This window comes from Cnephaeus nilssonii (genome assembly GCF_951640355.1).
Source record: "Cnephaeus nilssonii genome assembly, chromosome: 5".
NCBI classification, from domain to species: Eukaryota; Metazoa; Chordata; class Mammalia; order Chiroptera; family Vespertilionidae; genus Cnephaeus; species Cnephaeus nilssonii.
In genome coordinates, this window is record NC_137076.1 from 19785680 (window position 1) to 19808831 (window position 23152).

General features: G+C 50.1%; 2 protein-coding genes across 2 annotated transcripts in view; both read right to left on the bottom strand.

Annotated features, from left to right (window-relative positions):
* Window positions 1–13118, bottom strand: part of AP1M1 (adaptor related protein complex 1 subunit mu 1) — a 30211-nt gene extending 17093 nt beyond the window's left edge. The window contains exons 1-5 of the mRNA XM_079772244.1: window positions 12969–13118; window positions 4766–4922; window positions 4065–4132; window positions 2345–2475; window positions 1507–1654 (exon numbers count right to left, since the gene is read on the bottom strand). Of these exons, the coding sequence (XP_079628370.1) occupies window positions 1507–1654; window positions 2345–2475; window positions 4065–4132; window positions 4766–4922; window positions 12969–13010 (546 nt within the window). The 5' untranslated portion in view covers window positions 13011–13118. The remainder of the gene's footprint in view (window positions 1–1506; window positions 1655–2344; window positions 2476–4064; window positions 4133–4765; window positions 4923–12968) is intronic.
* Window positions 13119–16252: 3134 nt separating this feature from the next.
* On the bottom strand, window positions 16253–21744 carry FAM32A (family with sequence similarity 32 member A). Its single transcript, XM_079772197.1, has 4 exons — window positions 21620–21744; window positions 21343–21484; window positions 17689–17742; window positions 16253–17390 (listed from the first exon to the last, which is right to left on the bottom strand). The coding sequence occupies exons 1-4, from the start codon at window positions 21691–21693 to the stop codon at window positions 17322–17324; spliced, it is 339 nt and encodes a 112-aa protein (XP_079628323.1). The 5' UTR covers window positions 21694–21744; the 3' UTR covers window positions 16253–17321.
* Between the last annotated feature and the right edge of the window lie 1408 nt (window positions 21745–23152).

The following is a 23152-nucleotide window of genomic DNA, read 5'->3' on the forward strand; positions in this document are numbered from 1 at the left end:
AGAACTTTCAAAACTCAATAATGAGAAAACAAACAACCCAGTTTTAAAATGCTCAAAAGATACGAAGAGACACTTCTCCAAAGAGGCTATATGGATGACAAAGAAGCACATAAAAAGATGTTCATCATCATTAGCCATTCGGGAAATGCAAATTAAACCCATGATGAGATACCACTACATACATAGTAGGATGACAGAAACAAACTACTAATCAAGGATGTGAAGCAACTAGAACTCTCTTGCGCTACTGTAGATACAGACATGCAAAATGGTGTGGCTACTTCTGGAAAACAGTTTGGCAGTTTCTTATAAAATTAAACATGCACTTACCATATGACCCAGCAACCCACTCCTTGGTATTTGCCCTAGAGAAATGAAAACTTCTGCCCATATCTAAACCTGTACACGAAATGTTTATAGCAACTCTTTTCACAAATGCCAAACACTGGAGACAGCACAATGTCCTTCAGTGGGTGAATGGATAAACATATTGTGGTTCAGAATATAAAAAAATATAAGAATCGGGCCTCAGAGGGAGGATAGGGGAGGGTGGGGGGAGAGGGGAGAGATCAACCAAAGGACTTGTGTGCATGCTTATGAGCCTAACCAATGGTTAAGTTCAACAGGGGGTTGGGGCATCCATGGGGAGGGGTGTGGGATGGGAATGGGGGGATGAGGACAAATATGTGACACCTTAATCAATAAAGAAATTTAAAAATATATATATGAAGAAACAAACTTTTGATAAACACAGCAATATGGATGAACCCCAAGGCAATAATCTGAAAGAAGCCAGACTCAATAGGCCACATACTGCAGGATTCCATTCATATGACAATCTCAGAAAGACCAAACTACAGTGATGGAGACCAGATCAGTGGTTGCCAGGGGTTGGAGACACGGAGGAGGGTGCAACTACCAAGGGGCAGCAAGAGGGAGGTTTTGAGGTGATGAACTGTTTGGTACCCTGATAATGATGGGTACACAAACATGTACATATTCTAAAATTTATAGGTCAACTTTACCTAATGGTAATTTAAAAAATGAAATTAAAGAAAAAAACAAAGATTACAAAACAGTAAGACAAAAACAACACTTCTCCCACCAAAAAAAACCCAACAAAACAAAAACTAAGTTGCAGGAGAACCACATCTTATGCTCTGTTTTATAGAAAAACAACGTATGTTTATATATCTGTAGAATAAAGTCACAAAGGATGTCAACAAATTCTTAAGTGAGGTGGGCTTTCTGATTATGGAGCCCTTCACTTTCTAACTTTATATATTCTTCTTTTCTAAAACAATGTCTATGTCTTGATTCTAAGTAAGAACAAAAGCTCATGAAGATAAAACAAGCTCACGTTGCAATGAGTAGCCCCAACTGAATCTTGCTGATGACACAGAATCTAAATATTTCTCAGGACTTTGCTAATTTTAAAAGTCTAGTTGCTTTTACAACAATCATGGAGAAGACAACATTTTAAAAAAATAAAGAAAAGAAGTCTACCAAGAGGTTGACAGATTCGATGACGTCCAAGAACACCTCGTTCTTCCGGTACTTGATGCCCTCAGACCGCCAGGACACTGCGTTGGTGACAGTGGCTGGGGGCCGCGGGGCCCCCGTTTCCAGCTTGTGGCCTTCCTGAGTGATGTACCTGTGAGACCATGCTCAGTGTTAAGGCAGTCAAGCACCGACATTCTTGAAAACAGCCCCTCACCGTAGCAGGCTCCAAAAAAGGCAGGCTCTGGTTTCATATGTGGCTGTTTAATTCAAGAATATCTTAAATTTCAAAAAGCCCCAAAAACTCATTACAATGAGCATTGGACATTCATTTGGAGGGGGGGGGGGGCGGTCCAAGGAAACAGCGGTAGTGAGGAAAATCACTACTGGCATGCAGAGAGGCATTAACCCCCTGGTAAAGTAACCTGGTGACACCACTCCCACTTGGGGAGTAACAGGTACAAGACATGGGCAAGTTAGATGGCTTCTCTGAGAGTCCTTTTGCTCCCTGGTACAATGGGAGACAGTGCCTCTGATTGTGGATCGAGTGGATGCTAAGTGCTCACACAGGGCACAGTTCACAAGAAGTGCTTAATCCACAGTGGCCATTATTTGAAGAGCAGGATTCCAGAAAAGGAGATATTTTATCAGCCTCCTTTGTGACAGAAAAAAACAAAGACAGGTGACTGACACCCTAACAACCAAGCAGTTAGTGCACCTTTGTGGGTAGAAAATAAAGACCCAGGAACAGGAAAATGCACATACTATGCAGGGCTGCTGCATGGGAAAGGATCCCAAACTGCCCACTGCTGTGATCCGCCAGACCCCCACTCTGCCTACTCACTCCTGCAGAATCTTGCTGTCTGTGGTCTGGGGGTAGCCAAAGTCCATGAGCTCATCCAGCAGCTCGTAGATGATGACAAAGTTGTCGCGGATGCTCTCCTCCTCCAGCTCCTTGAAGTACTCTGAAAACACCTGTGATGTTGGCAGCGGGGGCAGGCAGATGGGCGAGGGAAGGACGAGGAAGGGAGAAAGGCCCGCACAAATCCATTTGCCTTTCATGCTCAGGCCCAGAGACAGCAACGCTTTTGTGCCCATAGGCTGCACTTGACCATTTTCTAGGCTTGGCGACATACTACAGACTAGACCTTTGACTCAGGGAATGAGGGCAGCACTGTGGCTACCTGAGAGGCGGGAACCAGGCTGGGGTTGCAGGCATCCTCTGAGGCCTGGTCAGAAGCCCCACATCTGCATCCCTGCGGCCCCTTCCCAGCTTCTCTTTAGTCCTCACTCTAACTGTCATCCTTGGCCTCTGAGTCAGAGGTGACTCAAGTGAGAGGCAAGAGCCACTGGGGACAGAACAAGCGATGCTTCTGGACTCTTCCGGCCTCCCTGAGTTCCCAGGCTGTAAAGCCATGCAGGCAGATACATCCTCCCCGTTTCAGCAGGAAGTTATAAGGCTCAAGGAAGGAATGCCCAGGAGAAATGTTTCATTATCACTAACACCAAAGCAGAGAGAACTGCTAGACCCTCCAGGGAGGAGGACTTCCTCCTTCCCACTTCCCCGTTCCCAGGCCTTGCTTGCGACAGCACCACCACTCAGTAATGAAGGCCCACTCCTTGCTCTCCCCTCCCACACTGCGTGCCCTCACTGTCAGACCGGCACCCGCTCCTGAAGGTTTAGCACACGTGGCTGCACCTGGTACCACTGGAGGTATAAACGCTTTCCTGGGCCCACCCCAGGTCTCCTGGGTCCCATTCTCCACTTTCTTCACCCCAAACCCCAGCTTCAGCCCGGCCCCTCCATTTCTCTTCCACAAGCTGCAGCGACCTCCTCACTGGCCCCCCTGCTGCCCTCACATTCTTTCTCTACTCAGCAGCCAGAGATCGATCATCTTAACTTAGATCAGTCTGAGCAATCCTCGTTTAAAGCCCTCCCACCATCTCTCATCACACTTGGAATGAAATCTAAACTCACCAGGCCTCTATGCCTCTCCACACCCCCACTGTGGTCCAGCCCCAACAACTTTGCTGACCTCAGCCTGACTTTGTCCCTCATTCCCTATGTCCTGGGCACACTGGCCTGCCTGAAGCTCCCTGACCACACCACATGCACACCTGCCCCAGGGCATTTGCATGTGCCACTCTCTCTGTCTCCCTATCTCGCTGTCAGCCTGGGGCTGGCGTGTCAGCTCTCTCCATGGCGGGCCTCTACTGTGAGAGCCCCTAGGAGATTCTGAGCAGAGCTTGGCTCTGCCCTTCTCCCAATTACCTCACCTCTCCAACCCCTACCTCTCAGCTGGCTAGCCTCTACCCTTCCACAGCCAGCAGGGGGGCATACTTGTCCCTTCCAGGGCTAAGGGGCACCCCTGCCCTGAGTCCCACCTTCTCCTGTTCACTTTCCTCATGGGGGGGCGGGCAGGGGGTAGGGGGACAACTAAGGTGACGAGTCCCATACCTGGGGCATCTGGAGCTGCCCTATAGCTCTTGAATGGCTGGTATGGGGAGGCCACAACAGATCAGGGTGACCCACAGCCCTCTGGGGCCCCTGTGGCTCGACTCACCTGCACCACCTTATAGAGGAAAGAGAATACCAGTGACACGCACGCATTCTTCTTGGAAGTGGCGACCACTGCATGGCAGCTGTAGTTAAGGAGCATTCACAAGGCTAAGCTGTCACCTCGCAGATCCTGGGGCTTGGAGCCTCCCCCAACCCTACCCTAGCTGTTCACTTCTCATCACATTTAAGGTGATGTCCTGTGAGACCCCGAAGTATGCACCCTGCTGACTCCTCGGGTCTCACTCCTACCACACATCCCTTCCCCATGGTCCAGTCACCAGTCACCTGTTCTCTCCCACGCCCCCTCCCCCCCCCACCCCGAGGCTTCTGGAATGAGCCCTGCTTTCCCTTGCAGAGCCTTCGCTCAGGCCTAGTGCTCCTTGAGCCTGACCATTCCTCTGGCTGGCAGATGCCTTGGCTGCCTGCAGGTCTCCTCCAGAATGTCGCCTCCTCAGGGAAGTCTTCCTGGATCCCCAGATCAGGTGAGGTCCCATCACACCCCCTCTTCTAACACCCAACACCCTTGTCATTGTGTGTTCTCTGCCCATCTCCTCAGGCAGCAGGGAGCTGCAGGAAGGCTGTGCCTGGGCACTCTGGGCCGGGCCAGGGCAGGTGCTGGCAGCTCTCAGTTGTATGCGTGAGCACACATGTGCACACATACATGCCCACAAAGGAGTCCCCAGGAGCTCTCCTGCAAAGGGATACAATACAGGTTGTTGTGCTTGATCCACATGAAGCGGACACCCCCATGGGCCAGGATGGGCGACAGCATCCCCTCCTCCTCCTTCTCCATCAGGATGGGCATGAAGTGCTCCACTTCCGACATGTCCACATCACCTCGATAGTTCCGGCAGATGAGCACCTGGGCCAGGGCAGAGGGAGAGAAGACACTCAATTCGAGGGCCTGGGGCGGGGGTGAGAAATGCCAGCTTCCCTCCCTCAGGGGACCCCAATCACGCCCCTATCCATCAAAGAGCATAGACTGGAGACCATCTGATTGCCATACCACAGGAATTCCTCAAGGAGAGTGTTTCCCAAGTGAACTTCTACAGGGACCAGCAGGGTTTTTGCAGGGGAGGGTGGGAGGTGATGTGGGGCAAGGGCCCAGGATTGAATTGCTTGGGAGACACCAGGTTCAACAACGTTCCATAGACTCTCACTGCAGACCTCCTCAGAGCCTTTCCTGTGCTAATTCCCCCTCCTCTTCTGCCTGGGTCAGGGTACCTGTTTAGGGGACACTGCTGAGGGCTCACATCTGCTGGAACCCAACCACCCTTCCCACCCCATCCCGTAGCCTGAAGAGGAGAAGCCCTTCTCCTGGCATCTCCCTTTCATAGCCTGTGGGTTTAGATATGTCCTCATCCACTACCGACGGGAACAAAGAATAGGACAACCATTGCAGTAAGCTTGGCAGGTTCTCACGAAGCTAAACCAGCTTGTGACTGAGCTATTCCTCTCTATATTTTTACACAAGAGAAATTAAACCATACTGTCTATGTGAAGATTCAGAAGCGAATGTTCACGCAACTTTACTTTAAATGGACCCAGGCTGGAGATAATGTTAATGTCCTTCAACATGTGAACAGAGACACAAACCATATCCACCCACACCATGGGACACTCCTCAGCCATGAAAAGGAGTGACAATGACACATGCAACAGCATGAAGGAATCTCAGGATGACTGGGCCGTGTGAAAGAAACCAGCAAATGGAAAATATTTATATGTACAGGAAAACCTATACTCATTGCCCCCCACAACCACATCAAAACTACAACTAAAATACAAAAAAACCATCATTCAGAACTGCCTGAAATCTGGCTGCATGGAAATCCTACAACCAAAAAAGTAAAGAAGAAAGCACACTGACACTGGTAGGAGGGGCGGAGGGGCGAAGCATGCTAGTCCAACACCAACATGTGGCATTTTTTAATCGGGAGGGATATCTCCAAGGCCTCCTGTGAGAAGCAGGGGGCCCCAGCTGCACACCAGCCCCCCAGCCCAGGGTTCCACAGCTGGGAAGAGAAGTCCCCGTAACTTTGGGATGTAAAAACCAGCAAGGATTATGGCTGAGTGACATAAAGGCCTGCACATGAACTTACACGGTCTCGCTTCCTCTGAGCTCCAGCACAGGGCAACATCTTTGCGGGGATTCCAGGGACACACAGGGAGGAACTGGACTGTCTGGCACTGGGGCAGGAACTCGGGGTTGGCTATCTCCCAGACAGGGGTGCTCACAGGGGTCCCAGTTCCTGTGCTGGGACCTCCTCCTGTACAGAGCTGACTGGCAGCCATATCTGAGTTTCCATCAGCGTAGCCCACTCTGTTCATTCTGCCCTGGTGATTCCCTGAGACCCCGCCCCATCCAATTTGCAGCCTGAACCCAAGCTGATTGCAGCTACTTTCCCACATGAATGGCCTGTCCTGGCTCAGGCTTCAGACTTTCCTAAAATATCTTAAACTAGCAGTAACTGGAGTCAGTGTGCCCCAAACCTATCAATAAAAGGCCCAAGACCCGGCACTAGCACCAGCCTGCCTTGCTTCACAGCTGGGCCTTCCCTGGACACTAGCCCAATACAAGTAGAAGCCATCTGCAGATCTCTCTGTAGCTCCTGCTGGGTGGCCCCAGAGCCAGTACACCTGGTGAACAGGTTCAGGCCACACCAGATTACAACTCTATACATCCACAAGTTACACACTCAAGGGGCAGACTCAGTGAGCACCCAAGCCCCACTGAAGCAAGTCCTGCTCCTCCATAGGGGTGTCTCCTGCACAGCAGCTCTCCCACTGTAGACACAGCTGGTCCTCACAGCCAATTAACCTGGTGATCAATTCCTCCAAGTGACTCCAACAGCAGTCAAGGCTCAACTACAACAAGACTGTACACACAGCCCACACAGGGGCACACCTAGAGTGCCCAGCTCAGGAGACAGGGAGACTGAGTCACTGGGCCCTACAGGACACCTAAGACACAAGGCCACTTACCAATTCCAGGAGACATAACAGCTCTACCTAGTACATAGAAACAAACACAAAGAAGCAGCCAAAACACAGAGACAAAGAAACTATTACAAATGAAAGAAATGGAAGCACACAAACTACTGGATACAGAGTTCAAAACAATGGTTATAAGGTTACTCAAGGATTTTAATGAGAGCTTCAAGGGACTTAATGAGAGCTTCAAGGGAATTAATGAGAGTGTCAAGGGACTTAGTGAGATTTTCAAGGACCTTAGTGAGAATGTCAAAGACATGAAAAAGGACCAGTCAGAAATTAAGCATACACCAACTGAAATAAAGAAGAATTTATAGGAATTCAACAGTAGAGTAGAGAATTCCGAAAATCAAATCAATGATTTGGAGTATGAGGAAGCAAAAAACACCCAACCAGAAGAGCAAGAAGAAAAAAGAATCCAAAAATATGAAGATAGTGTAAGGAGCTTCTGGGACAACTTCAAAAGTACCAACATTCACATTATGGGGGTACTAGAAGGAGAAGGGAAAGAGCAAGATATTAAAAACCTATTTGAAAAAATAATGACAGAAAACTCCCCCTATCTGGTGAAAGAAATGGACTTACAAGTTCAGGAAGCACAGAGAGGCCCAAACAGGCCCACACCAAGACACCTCATAATTAAAATGCCAAGGGTTAAAGACAAAGAGAGAATCTTAAAAGCAGCAAGAGAAAAGCAATTAGTTACCTACAAAGGAGCGCCCATATGACTGTCAGCTGATTTCTCAACAGAAACTATGCAGGCCAGAAGGGAGTGGCAAGAAATATTCAAAGTGATGAATAGCAAGGACCTACAACCAAGATTACTCTAGCCAGCAAAGCTATCATTTAGAATTGAAGGTCAGATAAAGAGCTTCCCAGATAAGAAAAAGCTAAAGGAGTTCATCGCCACCACACCAGTATTACATGAAATGCTGAAGGATATTCTTTAAGAAGAGAAAGAGAAGATAGAAGGAGGAAGAGGAGGAGGAGGAGGAGAAGACATAGGTGAAAAAAAAGATGAAAAATGAAGTGGCAATAAATACATATCTATCAACAATTGAATCTAAAAATCAAAATAAACAAAGAAGAAATCTAATGAATAAAATAAACTGATAAATAAAATAGAATCAGAGGCATGGAAACATGGAACAGACTGATGAATCTCAGAGGGAAGGAGGGTGAGGGTGGAGGTGGGGGTGGGAAGAGATTAACCAAAGATATTATATGCATATATACATTACTTATGGACACAGACAATAGGGTAGTGAAGGCCTGGGGCAGGAACCAGGTGGAGGAGGACAATGAGGGGAAAAAAGGGGGACATCTATAATACTCTCAATAATAAAGATTTTTTTAAATAAAATATTTATATGTACAAAAAAAAAAAAAAGAGGAAACCAGCAAATGGATGGCATATCCTGCACGATTCCCCTTTTATAAAATCCTGGGAAATAGGCTGGACAAAAGGGGTATGAGGAATCTTTGGGGGTGACAGAATGTGTGTTTATGGCTTCCTGGGTATATACAATGCCTGACTCTTCAACTTCTGGGCTTTAAATAAGCCACTTTGTTACATGTAAGTTACACCTCCCTGAAGGAATAAAAAGGAGGTTTGAGGCTTTGCCAGCCTGAGCAAGGCTCTATTTGGAGAGTCCACCTAGAGCCGCTGCCGCTCTCGTGGGCTCACGAGGACAGCCAACTGCAAAACTCAGAAATGCGCTGAGGTCATCACTGAGCTGACCAACCTGGGAACTGCCTGCCTCAGACCCTGTAGTCTTTATCGTTTCAAGCCAGAGGGGTGAGGGAGAAAGGGAGAAAGACCCTTCCTTTCCTAGTTTCTCTTTCCTGGCCTGTGGGCAAGTCTCAGGCCTCTTAGGGACCCAGCAACCAGTGGGTGAGACTGTGGGCACCGGGACCAAGCTAAGGGACTCCGGTGTCCTCCCTCAGATACTCCTTGCCAAGAGTGTGTACTGCCCCATACACTGCCCAGCCGTGAGGGCGAACTGTTATTTTTACAGAGATCGTTGTGCCATGACCTTATCTTGGATTAGATGCAGTCTGTGCAGGAGAGGTGGTGCTACCTGCTTGAGGTCACACAAGCAAAGCTGAGTCAGGATTCTAGCCCCATTTCTCAATCCCTGCAGGGCCACTTCTGCTTGCTAAACACATTGTTTTTCTGAGCTTCCCAAGGCCACTTTCCTCCCCAGACATCCAAATTTTGGGATCTAGCATGGAGCTCTAGGCCCCCAGAGTGCTCAAAGAGAGGAGGGAACAATTTATTTGAGATGAACAGAGGTCTGCTCATTCAACTCAACAAGCACATACCATGTGTCCCTCTATGGTGGCACTGTGCTGGGCCTAGGGACACACACATGACCAAGACCAACAGTCCCTACACTGGGATACTTGCTTGGGGGAACTGAGGGCATTCCCGAGGATCTGACCTTCAGCTGAGGTCTGAGGGGACGGGCAGGATATAAGCAGAGGGACCAGTGTGGCTGAGGCCATGGGTGTAGGGGACACAGCCCATGGGGGAACCTGGGAGCACTGGTTAGGTGGAGTAAGGATAACCTCTAAGCTGGGTCCCAAATAAGAGGACAAAGGAGGAGGCAGGCACCACTGAGGTGACAATCTCCTACCCCTCTGTTGCTCTTAACCCATAATTCCTTCCCCACAAAGAGCGAGAAGGGTCTTCTTTTTTTGGAAGGGGGGGGGAGGGAATTTTTATGAGTTTATTTGAGCCAAACTGATGACATGCCTGAAAGCAAGATCTCAAACGCTCCATGGGTCTTCTTAAACAGAAGTCAGACTAGGTCTCTCCCCTGCTGAAACTTCTATATACCCTAGCCTCCCCTCACACAGAACTGCAAGTCTGTCTCCATGACCATCTATCTGGCTCTTTACAGCCTCTCCAACCCCTCTATGTCCACACTCCCCTGGCTCACCCCTCTCTAGCCATCCTGGCCCCCTTGCTGGTCTCTGAGCAATCCACATCTGCTCCTGCCTCAGGGCCTTTGCACATGCAGTTCCCTCTGCCCAGAATGCCCTGGCCTGGCTCTTCTCCTTTCTCAAGCCTCGGCCCAGATGGCACCTTCTCCAAGAAATTTATCCTGCTTGCTCTGGTTGAAAAATCATATCCCATCCCTCTTTACCCCCAAGCTGAGTTTACCTTCACTGCCCACATCACAGCTGCATTTATTTGTGTCCTCATTTATTGCCTGCCGCTTCTACCAAAGTCCAACACTCCCAGAGAACAGCGACCACTTCCAACTCGTCCATGGCTGTGTCCCTCCATCCAGAACAGAGCCTGGCCCACGAAGCTGCTCAGTACATATCTGTGCAGTGAATGTGGAGGTGAGAAAAAGGAGGCCAGGATAATGCCCAGATCTCTAATGTGGACAGTCCCATGGATGGCAGTGTCACTCACTGAGATGGAGAGAGAGCAGGCCATTTTGGGAAATGCCGAGTTTGCACTTGCTGTGGGACCTCCATGGTGTCCCGCAGGCCAGTGCGTCTCCAGGGACACACACATGACCAAGACAAACAGTCCCTACACTGGGATAGTGCTCTGGAGTACAGTACAAATTTGAGAGTCATTGGCACATTGACATAAATCAAAGCCAGCCCAAGAGGACAGAGAGGCACATCTAGGCCCAAGCCTGAGGGCTGAATCCAAGGGGAGGGCAGGAGAGGAAGGGCGGGCAGCCAGTGAGAGAAACAGGAGGGAAACAGAGTGCAGCGACCTGGAGGCCAGCGGAAGCCTGCTGAGGAGTGAGTGGCAGTGGTGTCAGAAGCTGCAGAGAAGCAAGAAAGATAAGGGCAGAGAAGTGCTGTGGAGCGCTGTCTATTAGCTAAGTATGGCCATGCTGGTTTCCTTCGTGATCAGAGGCTCTGGCTGGCAGATAGATGTGTGGTTGTGAACTTCTTGATATGCCATGACCTTATTTTGGATTAAATGCAGTCTATGCAGGAGGCAAACTTTCAAAACATGCAGTCTGTGGAGAGTGGAATAATAAATGACAGGATGGCTGCTAAGGATGGGAGGGAAGCCCATGGCTGCCTCGAGAGCTTCCACAAGGCAGGACTGACCATGCTTCTCCTGAGCTATAATCTCCTCACTGTGCTCCTCCTTCCTGAGATCAAAACGGTCCCCTCTGGCCCGCTTTTCTGTCTGGACATCATCAACACTCATAGCCCTCCTCGTGCCAAACTCCACCCACTAGCATTAAAAATTTCGGCTGCTCCTCACCATTCGAACCCACTGCAATGCCTTCTTGTCCACCTGACTGTACCCTGGCCACCTTTCTAGCTCCTCCTGGAAGCACCATAACTCTCTCTCCAGCCAAAAGTGAGGTTGGGTAACTGCATTACCTGGGGCCTTGACCAGGCCCTGATGGCTAACTGGCTCTGACCATCTGGATCCGTGTGTTTCCCCTGCCACACCTCAGGCCCATGTTGGCTAGCATGGACTGGGGGCCCAGAGTGGTGAAGGCACTTGCCCAAGGTCACATCACTGAGCAGCAGAGTTCTGACCTCAGCCCTAGCCACCCAGTCACGGTGAGATGGTTAGCACAGGGCCTGGTGCATGTTAGGTACTGCTGAAATGTTTGCTGAGGTAACAAGTGAGCTGTGACAGGCAGCCTGTGGGACCTCTGGGGACATGGGGCCAAGGTGGAAGCAAGAACAGTTGCTACCAGGGACTTAGGAACCCATCTAGCACCTATCTAGCCTTGGCGAGCCTTGTGTCTTTCCTTGCCTCTAAGAAGGCCGGGGAAGGAAGTCCCACACTGGGAATCAATGGCTGTTGACTCTGGGTAGCATCCAAGGCAGGCAACCCACTCAAGGAACTCTGGGAAAGTGCTGGGGTGAGGAGTGGGGCAGGAAGCAGCAGCCACTTCAACGTCACTCCCCCCTGCTTCTAAGCTAACTCCTGCCTGCCCCACCTAGGCTGGACACCCACAGCTGTCTCACTGATCAATGTGGGACTTCAAGTTTAATGTTGCTGGACCTGTTCTTACTGCTCCTCCTTTAAGCAGCTTTTTCAGAAACCCCTGGGAAAGGCACCTGAGTCCTAGTTATGTCCAACTCCTCCACCTTTCAGCTGGATTTGTCATTCCCTCCAGGAAGCCCTCCCTTACCCCAGCCCCGGTTGAGTCTCCCTATTACATCCTCACCGCAGCACCACTGCAATTTATATTTGTTTGTGCTTTTTGAGATCAGTGTCGCTCTCCCCCAGACTGTGAGCTCCAGAAGGGCAGCACCTGATTCTGATTTTGCTCACTCCAGGCAGCCCAAGGCTCAGCACCCTGCCTGGCACCTAGGAGGTGCTCCTCCAATTATCAGCCGAATGAACAGGTGGTTCTGGGTTCAACTCCTAAACCTGCCACTCCTCTGTGACCAGTGTGACCTCGGTTGGTTTGTGGGACATCTCCGTGCCTCAGTTTCTTCCTTCTGTGAAAGGGCTCTCCTGCCACCCACCCACTTCACCTAACCCTGGTAAGTTCATGTCACAACGAACGTTAAAAAGTTCATACAGAGACTAGCACAGAGAAACAGCTGGATAAACAGAAGCTGCTGCACGCCTAAAGGGCGGGACCGGCCCGAGGGCGCACTGGCCGCGACACGCCTCCCCACCTCCGGCCCCGGGTCGCGCAGCTGCTCGGCTCTGGGCCTGGCTCCAAAGCCGGCGGCGGTTCACGCTCCCCGCGGCCCCTACCGAGGCCTGAGCCCCCGCCCACAGGGGAAGCAGGGTCGGGCAGATTGGTTATTTAGCAACTGGGTGAGACCTATTGGTTTCTTTGCTTAGGACCAGGGCGGGTCCCACTGGCCGATTACCCAGTTAACAGGGTGGGTCCCCAGGGGCAAGGAACTCTCCGGTTGCTTGGCAACAGGGAGGGTGGGGAGCCCTCCGTACCTTGCCCTTCAAGTCCAACACGTAGACGGCACTGGCGGACATGGCGGTTGCGTGAAGCCTCGGCAGTGGCCGAGGGCGGCGGCGACGGCAAGAACTGCCGGGCGTTGAGTAGGACCAGGCACACCCTGCGACGGTTCGACTCCACTTCCGGTCCAGGGAGCCGCGCGCGGACCGTTATGTCCGGTAGGGGGAGGAGCTGCCAGGAACGCACAGGCGCAAGGCGCAGTATGTGCAGGCGCAGTACGCTAGATGAGACCTTATTTCACGCTCCCTCCTAAAGCGTCCCGGAAGTAACATCTAGAAGGGCGGGGCCGGGCGGAGCCAACTGATACTGGCACACTCTAGCTGCTGTCGAAAGACTTGACCACTGGAAACTGCATCCTGTGGGCTGTTAGGTGAGAGATCCCCCGATGGATCGATCCACCTGGGGCCCAGCCCTATGGAACACCTATTCTGATGGGGGAGTCTAGAAACAAATATACTGTATATGCAGTCACCAATTGTGATACGCATTAATGGGGAGGTGGTGGTTACTTGGAAAGAGGGCAAACAAATCCTGAATACCAATCAAGCCTAACCAACAGTCACTACCTGACACCTGTTAGTGTCAGCATTAGTGAACAAGGATGTCTGTTTATTACCTGGAATGATCTGAAAACCACGCCCCATTGCACCTGGGCGAAAAGCACGTTTTTATTTCTGTAGTTAGTGGCCACTGATGGGTAATGCAAATTGTGACACCTGATTAGTCAATTGAATTGTATCTCATTTGCTTTTATGAACATTTGGGCTTGGGAAAATGCCTGTATTCTGTGCCAACAGACCATCATAGTGCCGTGGGGATCCCAATCCTGCAGTCTCAGAACCATTTACTTGCACTGCCTGCCTCTCGTTTTTTTAATCCTCACCTGAGGATATGTTTTTACTGATTTTTTAGAGAGGAAGGGAGAAAGACACATTGATGTGAGAAACATTGATCCGTTGCCCCCCCGTAGGTGCCCTGACCTAGGGATCCAACCTGCAATCTAGGTATGTACCCTAGATGGGAATCAAACTCACAACCTTTTGGTTACAGGTCAACAATCCAACCAACTAAACACCCGACCAGGGTGCCTGCTTCTTACTTTTGATCGCCCCTCCCATCTCCATCTGGATCTTGAAAGATGTCTTTTGCAATATATCCTTTGCTTAGGATAGAGACGTAAATGCAGGGAAATCCAGAGAACACTGGAATATTTGAGCACTGCTAAGAAAATCCTGGACGGGAAGCATTATTGCACAACGCAGCCCATCCTATATAATAAAAGGCTAATATGCAAATCGACTGAACCAGAGAACGACCGATCACTATAACGGGCACTGACCATCAGGGGCAGACGCTCAACACAGGAGCTGCCTCCTGGTGGTCAGTGGGCCAGAAGCTGGGCTCATGGCTGGCGCGTGCAGCAGCGGTGAGGGGAGCCTCTCCCGCCTCTGTGGCAGTGCTAAGGATGCCCATGGGGAGCAGGCCTAAGCTGTCAGTTGGACATCCCCCAAAGGCTCCCAGACTGGGAGAGAGCACAGGCCGGGCTGAGGGACAACACCCCCCCCAAGTGCACAAATTTTGTGCACCAGGCCTCTAGTTTTCTTATAAGAAGCACTTTGCACATAAATTACTTGTAACTTTTTCTCCTTTTGTGGAGGAATTTGACTCATCTTTCATCTTTGGCATTTATATTTAAATATATAAGCCAGCCCTAACCGGTGTGGCTTAGTGGATAGAGCGTCGGCCTGCGGACTCAAGGGTCCCGGGTTCGATTCTGGTCAAGGGCATGTACCTGGGTTGCGGGCACATCCCCAGTGGGAGGTGTGTAGGAGGCAGCTGATCGATGTTTCTCTCTCATCGATGTTTCTAACTCTCTATCCCTACCCCTTCCTCTCTGTAAAAAATCAATAAAATCTATTTTTAAAAAAATAAAATAAATAAATAAATAAATAAATAAAACCCTCTGGCTCTCAGTCCCTGGGTGCTGGAGCCATTTAAAAAATAAAAAAATAAATATATAAGCCAGCTTTCACCTCTGCAACATCTCAGGGGAAAAAAAATATTGTGGGCCCTAGCCAGTTTGGCTCAGTGGATACAGCGTTGGCCTGCAGACTGAAAGGTCCTGGGTTCAATTCGTCAAGGGCACATGCCCAGGTTGTGGGCTCAATCCCCAGTAGGTGACGTGCAGGAGGCAGCCAATCAATTATACCCATCATTGATGTTTGTATCTCTCCCTCTCCCTTCCTCTCTGAAATCAATAAAAATATTTTTTAAAAAAATATTGTGGTAAATCTGGGTTTCTCAAAATTTGCTGTGTATTAGGGTCACTTGGGGAGCTCTGGAAAATCTTGACAGCTCCACCCCAGTATCAGTGGTTTTTAATGTCTAACATTCAGCAGAATTTGAGAGGCACTGTTAAAAACTGTAAGTGATAGCTGCCAATAAACCATGTCTCCTGGTGTTCAGGCCTTTGAGTAGTTCCCTCCCAAACTGGGTGAACATAAATTTTGTTGTCCAATGAAATAGCCTACATGGAGAGAAATCTCGAGGATAAGATGCCACCTTCGACTTTCTGGCTCCAGGCCAAGTCAAGTTACACAAGGGAACTAAACTACACCACATGGAGCAGAAGAACCACCCAGCTGAGCTCAACAAATCAACAAAATCAGGAGAAATCCTGTAGTTTTAAGCCACTCACTTTTGGAGCAGTTTGCTAGGCAGGGAGAATTGGAATGTTTATCTTCCACATACTGACTTTTCACAGCACAACATGCTGACTCCAACCACTGGCTCGTGGATAAAAAAAAAAATCTGCAAGTGCCCTAGCCGGTTTGGCTTGGTGGATAGAGTATCAGCCTGCGGACTGAGGGGTCCCAGGTTCGATTCTGATCAAGGGCACATGCCCGGGTTGCGGGCTCAATCCCCAGTGGGGGGTGTGCAGGAGGCAGCCAATCCATGATTCTCTCTCATTGTGGATGTTTCTCTCTCTCCCTCTCCCTTCCTGTCTAAAATCAATAAAAATATATTTTAAAAAAATATCTGCAAGTGCCTTTCCATCAGGTAATATGGGAGGCTGCCAATGGACCCAGTGGTATGACAGAATGTCACCTCTCTTTGGTGGGTTGTGAGCCACAGGTGAGAACGCATCATCTAATTTTATCCAAATTGAGGGCAAATAGTTGTTTGGCTGCACACATCCTGTGTGTGCAATAAATCCAAGACAGAGTTTGTAGTGATAAACAACTTATAATTAAAACACTCAGACTTATATTTAATAACTGGTTTTGCTTTATTCTGCAGTTCACATATGACAGCCCCAAACCCAACACTTAGATTTTTTTCTTCTGAATTTGTTGTTTCAGATGTGTATCAACAGAGACCGTTTCTTCCAGTAGCATATGCAGTCCGATCCTCATGCGGGGGGGACATGCAGGCCCTCAAAGACTCTGGCTCTGCAGCACTGGAACCTGGGTCCTCCCCTGGGACTGCACCCATGTCTGTCTGTGTGGGTCACTGCCCGGGTCCCATTACCCTGAGGCGTCCTTAGGCTGGGAATGCCAAACAGGTTCCATGAATGTGCCCACTCGGAACAAACACTGGGGGCGGCCTGGAGCTCAGCGGTGAAGGTAGTGAGGCAGGAGGCAGTGTCTGGGTCCCATTACAAAGGACGTGGTATTGACAGGCAATATCTGCCATGGCAACCCCCACCTGACATGTCTGGAATGGGAACAGGCTGCATGCCAGCCACTAGCTCAGCTCAGAAAGGGGCAAGGCGTTCATTCCATCCTTGCCTTGGGCAGTTATTCTCCCTGGCCAGCTGGGCTGAGGAGGCAGTCTGAAGGCCACAGCTGCAAATGGCTTCCCCAGGCCCTGGATGGAAGAGCATAAGCCCCAAGCTAGAGGGAACTTGGAAGGGCAGCACAGGCAGGGCCCCATGAGGGTCTGCACTTGCAGCTTCTCCTCCTCTGAGGGCAGTTTCCTCCAGGCAGAGACAGCTGGTGGACTGTCAACATGAGTTAGATGCAACTTGGGTGTAAAAACACTTCCACAAAAATCACCTTAATCTCTGGGTAAGCTCTCAGTAATTTCCAGTCCGAACTAAAAAGCTTCATCTTCAATGTGCTACAGAGAAACTAAAATAGAGTAAAAGGATAGTCTTACTTTAATCAAGTTCCAGAATGAGGGCACACGGCTTTGAAAAGCACTGTCTCAGCAGAAGACGCAGGGTGTATGTAAGAGTGTTCTAGAAAATACCAAAGGCACCAAACATAACCCCAACCTGGCCTTCTGTTTCCCCTTGGTGCCAACCCATACTCTGGGTGGAAGGGCTACTTCGTCCAGCTGACTTTGGGAATGTCATAGTGCTCTGTGAGTGTATCCAGGTGTCTGTTGAAGTCCTGGGGAAGCAGAGGAAAAAGCCCATGTCATCACAGCACCAAGCAGGGTTACTAGGGACACATGGCACCATTCACCCCCACTTTATCCTGTCTCCCCTCAGTGAGCCCCCTTCTCTTAAAGCCACCCTGCCAGGCCTTATAGCTGCCTGAACCCTGGCCGCTCCCTTCAATGACCCCAGGGAGGTTGGGTAAACCCGCTCCCCACTGACACTCCAGTGACTCCTCTGCCTGGCTCCAAGCCTCTGGGCCCAGTTGGGACCTACATGACTCAGCCTCCCCCTATGGACACATGACTTACCTCCACTCTTTGCTTGTGGGTTTTGGAGGCTTTCTTCAGGATCCTTTCCATTTGCTGCAGAGAGGAGAGGATGCAGGTGAGACATAGCACAGGATGGAAGACTGGAGCCCCAGCTGGCCTGGCTCTCATACCTAGAACAGCTGGAGGTCTCAGGTCCCTCAAATCCACTCAGGCTGGTCTGACAGGGACACCTGGCTACAACACATCCCACTAGGAACTCAGGTCAGCTGCCCTTTGGTCTGAGTGGCAGGAAATGTACTAGCACGACGACTACTGGGAGCTGTACAAGTGCTTCCTTGGGCAATTGGCAGAATTCCCATTTTTCAGAAAAAGAAAGTCCCAGATGGGGTTTGAGGAAGGATGAGAAATGAGCAAAGAGCCTGACACATAATAGGCTTGAGAGACAATATCCATCTAATGTTCACAGTGCCAGGAGGGCTACAAGATACAGATCACCTTCATGAGTGATTCTAGCTTATGTATCCAGCACAACCATGGCCTGCTCAGCATTCATTCCCAATACCCAGTGGTACCTGGTAAGAGTGTGGGATGCAGAGCCAGAGAGACCTGGGGTTGCACCCTACACTACACTTACCAGCTAGGTGACTGTGGCCAACTCACATTGGTGGCCCGTCCCTCCTCATACATCCAGAAACTGCTGCCGGGTATTCCAGGTCTTGTGCAGTTGTCTGACTACACTGACTCTGCACTGGCCCCATGACTCAGTTTACTTAACAGACTGTAGTGTCAGGACTAGCCAGAAGCCATAAGACCCCACATCGTTTGCTTTGTGCCCTTGGGAGCCAGCAATCCTGCAGGAAGTCTGATGACCTCCCTGGAAAGAAAGGACCTGGCAGATGAAATGACATGTGGGGAGAGAGGCCACAGAAGGAGCACGAGGCACTGGACATGTGATGGCAAAGCCCTCTTGGATGTTCCAGCCCCGCTGGGCCTCCAGCCCCAGCTGTGTCTGACTGCACTAAACTCTAAGCAAGGTGAGCAGAACCACCTAGATGAGCCCAGTCAATCCACAGACCCAGAAGGTAATACTGTCAGCTGCCACCTGGCTGTTGCTCCCTGTCCCTCCTGTTGTCATTTGCTGCTTCATCTCCCTCTGTCTTGTCAGCTCCCAAATGAATGACCCTCCCTCTGAATTGTCTGCCCTGTCCATCCCTGCCTCTCTTCCTACTGCTGTGAGCCCACGTGAGACCCATGTGTCCTCACAAGAAGCTGAACTGACTTGAGCAGCTGTCACCAATGCCAGGCCCTGACTTCTCTCTCCCAACTCCATGCACCAAGTTCACAGGGTGTCTTGGGAGCTGTCACCATCTCCATTTCACGCAGAGAAAATAAGGACCAGAGTGTACAGTGGGTGACGGGCCTGAAGATATCAAGCCCTGACCCCTCCCAATAGGCAGGGGCCCACCCCAAGGGCCCTGCACCCAGGAGCCAGGAGCTGTCCAGCCTTCTTGCTCCCTGTGCCCAATCAAACACCTTCCACCAAACACAAGGGAATCTGCATAGCCCAACTGTGCCCAGCTTTGCCCACACCTCTTTTCTTTCTCATCCACCTCACCTCTCTCTCCTGAGTCAAACAAAACTGACAACAGTACTTCTGGTTTTAAATGCCAACAACAGGCCCATTTTTCTGTTCCCCTTAACAGTAAATCTCCCAAGAGCCATTTCTATTCCTCGTATCCACCTCTGCCTTCCCCACCTTCTCTTGGATCCACTCTAATCTGCCTTTCTTTTTAAACTTACTTTTAATTATAGTTGACATACAATATTTAATCGGTCTTTCTTCCTCCTCATTCTAAATGCCAACTAAGGGTTCTCAATGCTCACCCCACAAGACCTCTTGGCAGCATAAGACACAGCTGATCACTTCCTCCTCGTCAAAACACTTTCTCCACTCAGCTCTCAAATACACTCTCCTGTTATTCCTCCTTCCCATGCTCCTTTGCAATTTCTTCTCTGCCACCCTCTAATCACCAGAGGAAAGACCTTACACCTCTTCTCAGGCACTGACTTTCTTCAGAGGAGTTCATCCAGTCCCACGGCAATTCCCAATGTCTATCTGGGGCCCACCTCTTCCCCAAACTGCAGATTCAGATGTCAAACTGTCCACAATAATTCTCCACTTGGATTTCTAACAGTCACCTCAAATTTGACTTTTCTAAAGCCAAGGTCTTAATACCTTTCTTTAGAAACCTATTTTACCTGCAGCCCTTCCTATTTCAGTAACCAGTACCTTCGGTTACCCTGCTTCTCCTGCCAAAAATCTTGGTCATCCTTGATTCTCCTTTCCCAGCCCACATCCAATCCATCAGTTGATCCTGTTCTTCATTCAAAATCTACCCCAAACCCGATACCTTCCACTGTTACTGCCCGACCTTGTAGGTTACATTAGCCTCTCCCTACCCCACCTCTGCTCTAGGAGTAACAGCCCAGCCCTGCCTGTAACTATAACCTTAGGCGGGGACTTAAGTGCATTCACTTGTTAAAATCCACACCACAAACCAATAAGGTAGGGACTTCAACCCCACTTTACAGATGAAGAAAGTGAGGTGTGGGGGATTAGTCAAATTGTCCAGTTACACCACCAACAAACAGTAGAGACAGAGTGGAACCCAGGTCTGTCTTGCCAAAGCCAGTGCATCTCACTTTTTTTTTTAATGACTGAATTAGTCCTAGGAGCAAAGAGTAAACTTTTCCCTAATGTCACTGAACCAAAACACTCAGACCACGGTTAGTTTCTCAGCCTGGGCACTACTGACATTTTGGGCCAGAGCAGTCTTTCCTGTAGGGGGCGCTGTCTCAAGCACTGTAGGATGTCGGCAGCATCCCTGGCCTCCACCCCATTAGATGCCAGGAGCACCCAGCCTGAGTTACGACAAACAAAAATGTCTCCAAACATTGCTAATTGACTTCTTGGGGATGTAAGTAGGGGGGGGGCGCAAAATGGCCCTCAGTTGAGAACCACTGACCTAGACCTATTTTTCCCTCCTCCCAGCATAAGGGCCAAGCTTATCTATTTAAGGCTGATCCCTCCTATCCCCCGTTGCACACATTTATTAAGTGTTTAATAGTAAAACAAAATAACAGACATTTGAATCTGCCAACAATGTTGTCATGGAAACAGACTGTGGTGACTAACAGCAGGGAGCATGACCATTTAATATCAACAGCTAACATCAACTGAGCATTGACTTTATACCAGACCTAACGACAAATGCAATATACTTGCATTTCAAAGGTCCCATCCCTCTTAAGAAAAGGAGTCTATCCTGAGTCCTACAGATTAGAAAAACGAGGCACGGGGAGAAGATGAGTTCCTGGCCCAGTGTCACGGGACAAGTAAGAGACAGCACTGGAATTCAAACTCGGGTCGCCGGCTCTAGCTCCTTTCAACGCCACCTGTAGCTCTACCTTCTGCCGTCCACTAGGGCCCGAGGGGCTTCCCACGTAGTGGGCTCTTCCCCTCACAAAGCATCTTCTCCCCGGAATTAAGGTCCTCCCCGACCGCTCGCCACGCCTCCAGCCTCCGGGTTTCGAGTCTCCCGGCCCGTCCTACGCATCCACTCGGGGAGACCCGTGCCCACGGAGCGGGGCATCCCCAGCCTGCTCCCCGCCCCCCCTCCCCCGCCGCCTCACCCGCTTTTCCTGCATCTTCTCGAAGGCCGCCTGGGCCGGGGTCCGCTTGTCCAGGCCGCGCCGCTTCTCCTCCTCGTTCTTTTTGCTCGTGCCCATGGCTTCCAGGAGTTTCGCCTTGTCTTTGTCCTTCTTTTTCTTCTTCCTGAAAGGGGAGACGGGGTGGTGGTGGTGGTGGGGGGGGATATGGGGTAAGATCGGGTCAGAGAGCAAGAGGCCGGAGTGGCGGGAAGTGGCTTAAGGGCAGAAGACGGGGTTCCCGCAGGCTCTTGGGACTCACCGCTTGGTCACGCCGAGCTCGGCGACGCCTTTCAGCTTCAAGGGCCCCTTTTGGACCTGCTCGTACGCCTCCATGGCGCCGGCCCGCAGTTCAGTACGAAACTGCCACACTTCCTGTTTAGGAACATCATATCCGGCCGAAATCCCGCCTCCCTTCGTCTTCATTGGCCGAGCTGGGCGGTGCTCATGCGCCTTTGGAACGCTTCTGGGTTTGTGGGCGGGGCGGAGAGTCAGGCTCCACCGCCTCCGCCGACACATTTCCGGCCTTGGCACACACTTCTGGTTCCTCTGCTCTTGCCCCCCATCCCTCCCAGTGAAGCCAGTTTGACAAATTCCATTTCTTAAAACCCATCGCCTTTTTGAGTGTTTTGCGTACATTTGGATGTCGTTTTCTTTTATTGCCATATTTTGAGGGTTCAGTGGGTAATGTGAATTTTAGTGTGTACTACTGTTGCCCAAATTGTTGAGGCTGGGGGTGGGGGTTGGGGGGGGTGGCGGGGTAGGGGGGTGGAGGGAGAAGCATTCCCAAATATAGACGACTTGGGACAGTCTCGGTGCTTGCATTTCCCAGTTCCACCTGCAGGAGGCAGCAAACGACCGCCCAATCCTCTAGCCGAGGCTCACCCTTGGGCATTCCAGAATTGGATGAGTGCCCAGAGCGAAGGATGCGGGCTGCCAGCCTGTGCCAGTTTCCACTTGGGACCATGCGCGACAGAACCGACTCCTCAGAGAGGGACAGGAAAGACTCACCCGGAGGAATGTGCTCTCCCCCGGCCACCCCAGCAGCTGTGGAGCTGGTTCCTGGCGCTCCCAAGGCTTTCGTACCCTAGAGCAAGTGTCTTCCTGTCTCTGACCTGCCCTTTCCTCATTCAATGGCGATGATTATAACAACAACTGGTACTTTATATGAACCATCTCATTTACTTTCACAGTCACCTTGTAACATAAACCATTCTCATGTTGTAGGTAGGGAAACTGAGGCACAACTGTAATCCAACCTATGCTGAGTGTTCCATCCTTGCTTTTGTCACTACCCATTGTAAGTGGATGTAAATACCTTTAAGACAGTATTTCTCAACCTTTATTCTCATTATCATCCCCTTAAAAAAACAACTTTAATTTAATGAGAGAAGTTAAATACTGATGAATAAGATTTTGTCAGGGAAGGTGAAGCTTTGGAGGGCCACAAACCATTGAAATATCTTTGGGGTGGGACCGAGACTTTTTGGTCCCACCCCAAACCACTTTTGTCCATTTGGGGTTAATATTGCCCCCATTGATAACTTAGTCTTTTTTTTAAATCTTCACCCAAGGAGTAGGATATTTTTTTCATTGATTTTTAGAGAGAGTGGAAGGGAGGGAGGAGGGAGAAAGAAAGGAGAGAGAGAGAGAGAGAGAGAGAGAGAGAGAGAGAGAGAGAGGAAATATTGACTTGAGAGAGAAACATCAATTGGTTGCCTCCCAACCGGGGCCAGGGATTGAACTTGTAATCAAGGTATGTGCATGATTGACTGATTTTAGAAAGGGAGAGGGA